At 45.8% G+C, this 10,937-nt stretch overlaps 1 protein-coding gene across 1 annotated transcript; it reads left to right on the forward strand.

The window, feature by feature from the left end:
• Window positions 1–412: 412 nt before the first annotated feature.
• LOC109760491 (wheatwin-2) lies at window positions 413–1,183 on the forward strand. Its single transcript, XM_020319302.4, has one exon. The coding sequence runs from the start codon at window positions 555–557 to the stop codon at window positions 999–1,001; it is 447 nt and encodes a 148-aa protein (XP_020174891.1). The 5' UTR covers window positions 413–554; the 3' UTR covers window positions 1,002–1,183.
• The last annotated feature ends 9,754 nt before the right edge of the window (window positions 1,184–10,937 follow it).

A 10,937-nucleotide genomic window follows, 5' to 3' on the forward strand; every position in this document is an offset into this window, starting at 1 on the left:
TCACCTGCTCGTTCTGAAGGCAATAGTGGTTGTTGATGGTCTAGGAACCTCAATGTATTTTTTTGTTATGTTTGAGATGTCTTGTATTTTCTATGATTTCTTTAATAAATCGGATCCTTTTCTTTCCCGAGAAAATGAGAACTTGCTCCACGCAGGAGATATTTCTCTTCTACCATTAATGTGGCTTGCAACTACAACCGCACAGATTTGTGGAAAGTGACACTTGCGAGAGCTGACAAGCTAGGTGGCAGAACTAGTTAAAGAGTACCCACGTGGTTGTGAGTAGTGCATGCAACTGACTTCCGGTCTGTGGAAAATGCATGGAAGCTTGTAGATTTCCACAAGGAAGAGAAGAAAAGTTATGCCAACATAACATGTGAGACGCCGCGTCCGTCCCTCCCATCTCTATATAAACTCATCATCCGCGAAAGAGCAGTTCCCATCCCATCCTATATAAACTCATCATCCGCGAAAGAGCAGTTCCCATCCCATCCAGTTTCAGCTAGCAACACGTCACAAACACACAAACTAGCTATAGCAGGTTGTCACTGATCATGACGATGGCCGCACGCCTGATGCTGGTGGCGGCGCTGCTGTGCGCGGCGGCCGCGGCCGCCACGGCGCAGCAGGCGACCAACGTGCGGGCGACGTACCACTACTACCGGCCGGCGCAGAACAACTGGGACCTGGGCGCGCCCGCGGTGAGCGCCTACTGCGCGACCTGGGACGCCAGCAAGCCGCTGTCGTGGCGGTCCAAGTACGGGTGGACGGCGTTCTGCGGCCCCGCCGGCGCCCACGGGCAGGCGGCGTGCGGCAAGTGCCTCCGGGTGACGAACCCGGCGACGGGGGCGCAGATCACGGCGAGGATCGTGGACCAGTGCGCCAACGGCGGGCTGGACCTGGACTGGGACACCGTCTTCACCAAGATCGACACCAACGGGATCGGGTACCAGCAGGGCCACCTCAACGTCAACTACCAGTTCGTCGACTGCCGCGACTAGATTATGTATCCGTCGATCAAAGGCTAGCTTGCTATGATAAGAATAAGAGGCTAGCTTAGCTACGAGTGAGCTCAGACTGGTCGATGCTGTTGAATAAAAGCTAGCACGTGATGCTGCATTGTATACGTGTATACAATACGTACATGGAATGAAATAAAGTGGATCAAATCAAACGGGTTATATATTCATGTGTGGATTTTACTACGAGTTTATTATGAACCAGTTCATATTTTGGATTTGCTAATTCTCATCTATATGAAAACTAACAGTCTCATTTAACTACTACTAGTCTCTCTGTTCCATAATTTTTGTCGTGGTGCCATAATTGTTGTCGTTAAACTAAAACCACGATAAGAATTATGAAACGGGGAGCAGATCATTTGATTATCAAACGAAAATGGGCAAGCATTTTCCCCATAAAACGAAATGGTGTAGGAGCTAGATGAGAATTCTTTAATCTCGTCTAGACGAGAGCTAGCAACATCGTTAATATTTCTCGTCTTTCTCTGCGCTCCTAAGAAACAGAGGCAGCCGGGTAAAAGCAGTAGTACGTCCAAATCACGTACGTGCACCGATTGCACGACTAGTTGGTCAAATTTCTGAAGCTTACGCAGAATTCAAGTAGTAGTAACAACGGAAACAGCCAGTCGTACAGTTTGGAGCAGTATTGTTTAGACCACACGCCAGTCGTTCATACAGACCGCCGATTCCTTTCATAACAAACTAATCCTGAAGCGTGGAATCGTCAGGTCCGAGAAGCCGGCTTGGGGTTGGGGGAATGCACTAGACCCGTACGTCATCTTCTTCTGGATGCATGTGGGACGGGTCAAGCTTTCCGGCCCGTCTCTATCCAAGCCAAAATCCAGCCGATATTTTTCTGGATGCTACTGCGTATTTGCTGTTGGAATTCCACGGCGTGGCCTCAAAAATCTTGGCGTGATTGATGGCCCCAGGCGTGTAAGGGTGTCATCCTGCTTCAAGATATTGCGGTGGAATTTTGGCGCGCATGCATCGACCTCGATCCGTCGCGTTCCAGGTCCAGTCCGATCGAGCATTAATTAACAGCAGCCTTCTTGTGGAATAAGCGTAGAGCAATTTTCGATAAGATCACGAGCACCGCAATATATTTGGTGTCGTAAGAATTGGCCTTGTCCGGAAATACATGCATGAAGGACGCCTTTTGGAACCTAATCGATCCAGCTTTTTTTTAACGTTTACCGCATATTGTACGGTTTCCTTTTGCTGGTACTGTAAAATCGAGAGTGAATTTGTATTTTATGTTTCAAATAATGCTACACCTAGGTAAACCTAGGTATAATAAACTTAAATAACCAGTGCGTAACAGTAATTACTCCCTCCGTCCGAAAATACTTGTCATCAAAATTGATAAAAAGGGATGTATCTAGAACTAAAATACATCTAGATACATCCCCTTTTATCCATTTTGATGACAAGTATTTCCGGATGGAGGGAGTACGTAGGAGGTGTACGTAAGTGTAGCATTGTCCTTTATGTTTTCAAGTAACTAGCAGGGGAGGGGCTCTGGGAAGAGAATTCACTAGTTTATAATGAAACTGGTTGAAAATTGATACATTTGCGACAAAAGCACACGCTAGCGCCGAGGCTGCACATCAACCGAGTCGACAACACCGTCACCTAAGTGATAAGGATGACACTGGTTTCGGAGCCCCCGCTCTGACGTCCACACTGACCCGAGCCCCTAGAAACGAAAGCCAACATCCTCTCATGTGTGATCTACGGAGCTGCCGCTTTGACTTCCATGTCAGCCCCAAGGTCGTGAACCAGCCTAGTCGATGACAATGCCGCCTAAGCGACCAAAGCCAACACCACAGGCAAGAGACTCCATCCCCGCTGCCGTGGAGGACCCCACAACCCACACAGGGCTAGTTGCGGTCGCTTTTGTGCACATGTAGTTGAAGTCGGGTTATAATCCTTGCAGTTGCATGTCTAGTGGTGGACATGCAACTGGCTAGACAGGCCCCTCCCGACCACAGTTGCAGTCACTCTCTACCCATGAAGTTGCAATCGGATTACAACACTTGCAGTTGCATGCCTGTTGGTGGACATGTAATTGGCCCGACAACCCCAATCCCGACCACTAGTTTGCAGTCATTTTGTATCCATTGCAGTTGCGGCTGTGTTACAACATTTGCAGTTGCATGTCTAGTGGTGGACAAGCAACTGGCTAGAGATGCCTCCTCCCGACCCCAGTTGCAGTCGGGTTACAATGTATGCAATTGTAGTCGGGTTGCAATGCATGTAGTTGCATATCTAGTGGTAGACATGCAACTGCACCCGACAAACTCCCTCTCATCCCCAGTTTGCAGTCGATTTTGTGCACATTCAACTGCAGTCGGGTTTTAATGCTTGGAGTTGCATGTCTAGTGGTGGACATGCAACTGGCTAGATAGCCCCCTCCAGACCCCAACTGTGGTCACTTTGTACCCATGTAGTTGGAACCGGACTACTACACTTACAGTTGCATGCTTATTGGTGGACATGCAACTGGCCCAACAACACCAATTTCGACCACCAGTTTGCAGTCTTTTTGTATCCACTGCAGTAGCAATTGGGTTACAACATTTGCAGTTGCATGTCCTTTGCAGTTGCATGTCTAGTGGTGGACAAGCACCTGACCCGGGAACCCTCCTCCCGATCCCAGTTGCAGTCGGGTTACAACGCATGCAATTGCGGTCGGGTTGTAGTGCATGTAGTTGCATGTCTGGTGGTAGACATGCAACTGCAGCCGATGAACTCCTTCCCGTATCCAGTTGCAATTTGGTTATAATGCTGGCAGTTGCATGTCTACTGATGGACATGCAACTGGCCCGGAAACCCCTACCCCTCCCGACCCTAGTTTTACTTTATGCCCATGCAGTTATTGTCGGGTTAAAATACTTGCAGTTGCAACTCTAGTGATTGACATGCAACTGATCGACAATCCTTCCAGCCCCAGTTGTTGTGGCGTTGGGCCATGCAGTTGCAGTTGCATGTCTAGTGATGGATATGCAACTTGTTGACAACCCTCTCCTAGCCCGGGTGCAGTCGCATCATAGGCCAAACTGTTTGTAGCCAGGTTGCAACACTTGAAAGTAATATTCCTAGTGGTGGACATGAAACTAGACGACAAACCCTCCTACTTTTAGTTGTTGTCGCTTTGTGACAAGTGTAGTTGCAGTTAGGTTGTAATTGCTGGAGAAGTGCCATGCACAACTCGGATAGTAGGATTAATAGAATCATTCAATAAGAAAAAGAAATGGTAAGGTTGACCCTGCCCAGTTGCATGTATGTTGTGTCGGTTGCAATTTTTAAGATGTTGCGCACCTTTGAAAGTGTGAAGCTTCTATGCAAAAACAGTGTATCCCATGAAATTTCCCTCCATAAGAAAACAATAGGTATACGCGTTGATGACAAACTTTATGGTTTGGAACCTGTCGAGGGACGTAGTCTTCTTGGTGTTGTCTGCCTACTATGAGGAGTGGGAGAGCTAATATTGTTAAAATATTCAACCGTTTAGTACATCATCTACCCCTGGCGATACATGGGATTCAGTTTGGAAACTGCAATGAATGTCCTGCTAAGATAAAAATATTTATTTGGAGAGCCCTTCATAGTTTTATACCGTGTCGTGTTATCTTGACAGCAAAGCACCGATTGTCTAGCTTGCAACCAAGGGCCAGAAAACATCATAGACTTACTGTTTCAATGCCCTATGGCTGTGGAAGTTTGGATGTTGTTGGGAGTTTATGATGTTGTTAAGGGGGCATGCCAGGTTGACCGATCAAGAGAAGTAGTTCTTGAGCAGCTTCTGTGCCTCCTAGATTCGGATGTACATGTACTCCGCCTACGAAATCTGAGAGAGACTATTGCATCCATTGAAACGTTATTCTCTCAATGGACCACTTGTTGATTCAAACAAATGTTATGGTTTTGTGTAAAAAGTGTGTGACGGACCAAAATCATCTCCCTTTAATAGCAGTATATAGACATCCAAATGTCAGCCACGAGCTGCACACCATCTAGTAATCGGTCTGATTGAACAATTGATCTATCTCTCATCGAACCATGCATGCATCCATGGATTTACTCTATTTTCTAGTTGCTAAACATTTTTTTGTGGGAAAACTTCTAGTTTATTCATCAACTGTCAAGATAGTACAAAGAACACTAGAAAAAGTATACATTCAGGTCCGTAGACCACCTAGCTAAAGGAAATATGCCCTAGAGGCAATAATAAAGTTGTTATTTATATTTCCTTATATCATGATAAATTTTTATTATTCATGCTAGAATTGTATTAACCGGAAACTTAGTACATGTGTGAATACATAGACAAATAGAGTGTCACTAGTATGCCTCTACTTGACTAGCTCGTTGAATCAAAGATGGTTAAGTTTCCTAGCCATAGACATGAGTTGTCATTTGATTAACGGGATCACATCATTAGAGAATGATGTGATTGACTTGACCCATTCCGTTAGCTCAGCAGTTGATCGGTTAGTTTATTGGTATTGCTTTCTTCAAGACTTATACATGTTCCTATGACTATGAGGTTATGCAACTCCCGACTACCGGAGGAACACTTAGTGTGCTATCAAACGTCACAACGTAACTGGGTGATTATAAAGATGCTCTACAGGTGTCTCCGATGGTGTTTGTTGGGTTGGCATAGATCGAGATTAGGATTTGTCACTCCGTGTTACGGAGAGGTATCTCTGGGCCCTCTCGGTAATGCACATCACTATGAGCCTTGCAAGCAATGTGACTAATGAGTTAGTTGCGGGATGATGCATTACGGAACGAGTAAAGAGACTTGCCAGTAACGAGAATGAACTAGGTATTGAGATACCGACAATCGAATCTCGGGCAAGTAACATACCGATGACAAAGGGAACAACGTATGTTGTTATGCGCTTTGACCGATAAAGATCTTCGTAGAATATGTAGGAACCAATATGAGCATCCATGTTCCGCTATTGGTTATTGAACGGAGATGAGTCTCGGTCATGTCTACATAGTTCTCGAACCCGTAGGGTCCGCACGCTTAACGTTCGGTGACGATCGGTATTATGAGTTTATGTATTTTGATGTACCAAAGATTGTTCGGAGACCCGGATGTGATCACGGACATGACGAGGAGTCTTGAAATGGTTGAGATATAAAGATCGATAGATTGGATGGCTATGTTTGGACATCGGAATGGTTCCGGATGAGTTCGGGCATTTACCAGAGTACCGGGAGGTTACCGGAACCCCCGGGGGAGTATATGGGCCTTATTGGGCCTTAGTGGGAGAGAGGAGGAGGCGGCCAAGGAGGGGGCGCCCCCCCAAGCCCAATCCGAATTGGGTGGGGGTCCGGCCCCCCTTTCCTTCCTCCCTCTCTCCTCCTTCCTTCCTCTCCTACTCCAACTAGGGAAGGGGGGAATCCTACTCCCGGTGGGAGTAGGACTCCCCTAGGGCGCGCCATAGAGAGGGCCGGCCCCTCCCCTCCTCCACTCCTTTATATACGGGGGAGGGGGGCACCCCATAGACACACAAGTTGATTGTTTAGCCATGTGCGGTGCCCCCTCCACAGATTTCCACCTCAGTCATATCGTTGTAGTGCTTAGGCGAAGCCCTGCGTCGGTAACTTCATCATCACCGTCATCACGCCATCGTGTTGACGAAGCTCTCCCTCGACACTCAGTTGGATCTAGAGTTCGTGGGACGTCACCGAGCTGAACGTGTGCAGATCGCGGAGGTGCCGTACTTTCGGTACTAGGATCGGTCGGATCATGAAGACGTACGACTACATCAACCGGTTTGTCATAACGCTTCCGCTTTCGGTCTATGAGGGTACGTGGACAACACTCTTGAAGGAAATATGCCCTACATGCAATAATAAAGTTATTATTTATTTCCTTATTTCATGATAAATGTTTATTATTCATGCTAGAATTGTATTAACTGGAAACTTATTACATAGGTGAATACATAGGAAAAACAAAGTGTCCCTAGTATGCCTCTACTTGACTAGCTCGTTTATCAAAGATGGTTATGTTTCCTAACCATAGACATGTGTTGTCATTTGATGAACGGGATCACATCATTAGGAGAATGATGTGATGGACAAGACCCATTCGTTAGCTTAGCATTATGATCGTTATAGTTTCATTACTACTGCTTTCTTCATGACTTATACATGTTCCTCAGACTATGAGATTATGCAACTCCCGAATACCGGAGGAACACCTTGTGTGCTATCAAACGTCACAACGTAACTGGGTGATTATAAAGATGCTCTACAGGTGTCTCCGATGGTGTTTGTTGAGTTGGCATAGATCGAGATTAGGATTTGTCACTCCATGTATCGGAGAGGTATCTCTGGGCCCTCTCGGTAATGCACATCACTATAAGCCTTGCAAGCATTGTGACTAATGAGTTAGTTGCGGGATGATGCATTATGGAACGAGTAAAGAGAATTACCGGTAACGAGATTGAACTAGGTATGAGGATACCGACGATCGAATCTCGGGCAAGTAACATACCGATGACAAAGGGAACAACGTATGTTGTTATGCGGTTTGACCGATAAAGATCTTCGTAGAATATGTAGGAGCCAATATGAGCATCCAGGTTCCGCTATTGGTTATTGACCGGAGATGTGTCTCGGTCATGTCTACATAGTTCTCGAACCCGTAGGGTCCGCATGCTTAACGTTCGATATGATTTGTATTATGAGTTATGTGATTTGATGACCAAAGTTTGTTCGAAGTCCCGGATGAGATCAGGGCCATGACGAGGAGTCTCGAAATGGTCGAGAGGTAAAGATCGATATATTGGAAGGCTATATTCGGACATCGGAAAGGTTTCGAGTGATTCGGGTATTTTTCGGAGTACCGAAGAGTTACGGGAATTCGCCGGGAGAAGTATTGGGCCTTATTGGGCCATACGGGAATAGAGGAGGCAGGCCAAAGGGAAGGAGGCGCCCCCCATGGGTCCGTATTGGACTAGGGGAAAGGGGGCGGCGCCCCCCCGCCCTTTCCTACTCCCTCTCTCTTTCCCTCTTTCTTCTCTCCTACTCCGGAAAGGAAAAGGGAAATCCTACTAGGACTTGGGAGTCCTAGTAGGACTCCCCACACTTGGCGCGCCCCCTCTAGGGCCGGCCTCCTCCTCCTCCCTCCTTTATATACGTGGGCAGGGGACACCCCAAAGGCACAACAGAAAATCTCTTAGCCGTGTCCGGTGCCCCCTCCACAGTTACGCACCTCGGTCATATCATCGTAGTGCTTAGTCGAAGCATTGCACAGGTAATTTCATCATCACTGTCGCCACGCCGTCGTGCTGACGGAACTCTCCCTCGGCCTCAACTGGATGAAGAGTACGAGGGATGTCATCGAGCTGCACGTGTGCTGAACACGGAGGTGCCGTACGTTCGGTGCTAGGATCGGTCGGATCGTGAAGACGTACGACTACATCAACTGCGTTGATAAAACGCTTCTGCTTTCGGTCTACGAGGGTACGTGGACACACTCTCCCGCTCGTTGCTATGCATCACCTAGATGGATCTTGCGTGTGCGTAGGATTTTCTTTTTGAAATTACTGTGTTCCCCAACTGTGGTATGAGAGCCAGGTCTATACGTAGATGTTATATGCATGAGTAGAACACAAAGAGTTGTGGGCGATAATAGTCATACTGCTTAGCAGCATGTCATACTTTGATTCGGCCGTATTGTTGGATGAAGCGGCCCGGACCGACATTACGCGTACACTTACACGAGACTGGTCCTACCGACGTCCTTTGCACACAGGTGGCTGGCGGGTGTCAGTTTCTCCAACTTTAGTTGAATCGAGTGTGACGACGCCCGGTCCTTGTTGAAGGTTAAAACAGCACACTTGACGAAAAATCGTTGTGGTTTTGATGCGTAGGTAAGAACAGTTCTTGCTCAGCCTGTAGCAGCCACGTGAAACTTGCAACAACAAAGTAGAGGACGTCTAACTTGTTTTTGCAGGGCATGTTGTGATGTGATATGGTCAAGACATGATGCTAAATTTTATTGTATGAGATGATCATGTTTTGTAACTGAGTTATCGGCAACTGGCAGGAGCCATATGGTTGTCGCTTTATTGTATGCAATGGAATCGCCCTGTAATTGTTTTTACTTTATCACTAAGCGGTAGCAATAGTCGTAGAAGCAATAGTTGGCAAGATGACAACGATGCTACGATAGAGATCAAGGTGTCGCGCCGGTGACGATGGTGATCATGACGATGCTTTGGAGATGGAGATCAAAGGCACAAGATGATGATGGCCATATCATATCACTTATATTGATTGCATGTGATGTTTATCCTTTATGCATCTTATTTTGCTTAGTTCGGCGATAACATTATAAGATGATCTCTCACTAAATTTCAAGGTATAAGTGTTCTCCCTGAGTATGCACTGTTGTGACAGTTCGTTGTGCCGAGACACCATGTGATGATCGGGTGTGATAAGCTCTATGTTCACATACAACGGGTGCAAGCCAGTTTTGCACACGCAGAATACTCGGGTTAAACTTGACGAGCCTAGCATATGCAGATATGGCCTCGGGACACTGGAGACCGAAAGGTCGAGCGTGAATCATATAGTAGATATGATCAACATAGTGATGTTCACCATTGAAAACTACTCCATCTCACGTGATGATTGGACATGGTTTAGTTGATATGGATCACGTGACCATTTAGATGACTAGAGGGATGTCTATCTAAGTGGGAGTTCTTAAGTAATATGCTTAATTGAACTTTAATTTATCATGAACTTAGTCCTGGTAGTATTAGCATATCTATGTATCAATAGCTCGCGATGTAGCTCCCCATTTATTTTTATATGTTCCTAGAGAAATATAAGTTGAAAGATGATAGTAGCAATGATGCGGACTTGGTCCATGATCTGAGGATTTTCCTCATTGCTGCACAGAAGAATTATGTCCTTGATGCACCGCTAGGTGACAGACCTATTGCAGGAGCAGATGCAAACATTATGAATGTTTTGACAAAAGCTCGGTATGATGACTACTTGATAGTTTAGTGCACCATACTTTACGGCTTAAAACCGGGACTTCAAAAACGTTTTGAACGCCATGGAGCATATAAGATGTTCCATGAGTTGAAATTGGTATTTCATACTCATGCCCGTGTCGAGAGGTATGAGACCTCTGACAGTACTTTGCCTACAAAATGGAGGAGAATGGCTCAACCAGTGAGCATGTGCTCAGATTGTCTGGGTACTACAATTTCATGAATCAAGTGGGAGTTAATCTTCCAGATAAGATAGTATTTGACAAAGTTCTCTAGTCACTATCACCAAGTTACTAGAATTTCGTGATGAACTATAATATGCAAGAGACGAGGAAAGTAATTCTCGAGCTCTTCGCGATGTTGAAATTGGCGAAGGTAGAAATCAAGAAAGAGCATCAGGTGTTGATGGTTTACAAGACCACTAGTTTCAAGAAAAAAGGCAAAAGAATAGAAAGGGAACTTCAAGAAGAATGACAGACAAGTTGTCACTCCCGTGAAGAAACCCAAAGCTAGACTCAAGCCTGAAACTGAGTGCTTCTACTGCAAAGGAAATGGTCACTGGAAGTGGAACTGCCCCTAGATACTTGGCGGATAAGAAGGATGGCAAAATGAACAAAGGTATATTTGATATACATGTTATTGATGTGTACTTTACTAGTGTTTATAGCAACCCCTCGGTATTTGATACTAGTTCAGTTGCTAAGAGTAGTAACTCAAAATGGGAGTTGCAAAATAAACAGAGACTACTTAAGGGCGAGGTGACGATGTGTGTTGGAAATAATTCCAAGGTTGATAAGATCACCATCGCACACTCCTTTTACCTTCGGGATTAGTGTTGGACCTAAAATAAATGTTATTTGGTGTTTGCGTT

Source organism: Aegilops tauschii, chromosome 3 (genome assembly GCF_002575655.3).
Source record: "Aegilops tauschii subsp. strangulata cultivar AL8/78 chromosome 3, Aet v6.0, whole genome shotgun sequence".
NCBI lineage: Eukaryota > Viridiplantae > Streptophyta > Magnoliopsida > Poales > Poaceae > Aegilops > Aegilops tauschii.

Bases quoted from the DNA above. Each gene is read 5' to 3' on its own strand.
- LOC109760491 (XM_020319302.4), top strand. From the start codon at position 555: ATGACGATGGCCGCACGCCTGATGCTGGTGGCGGCGCTGCTGTGCGCG.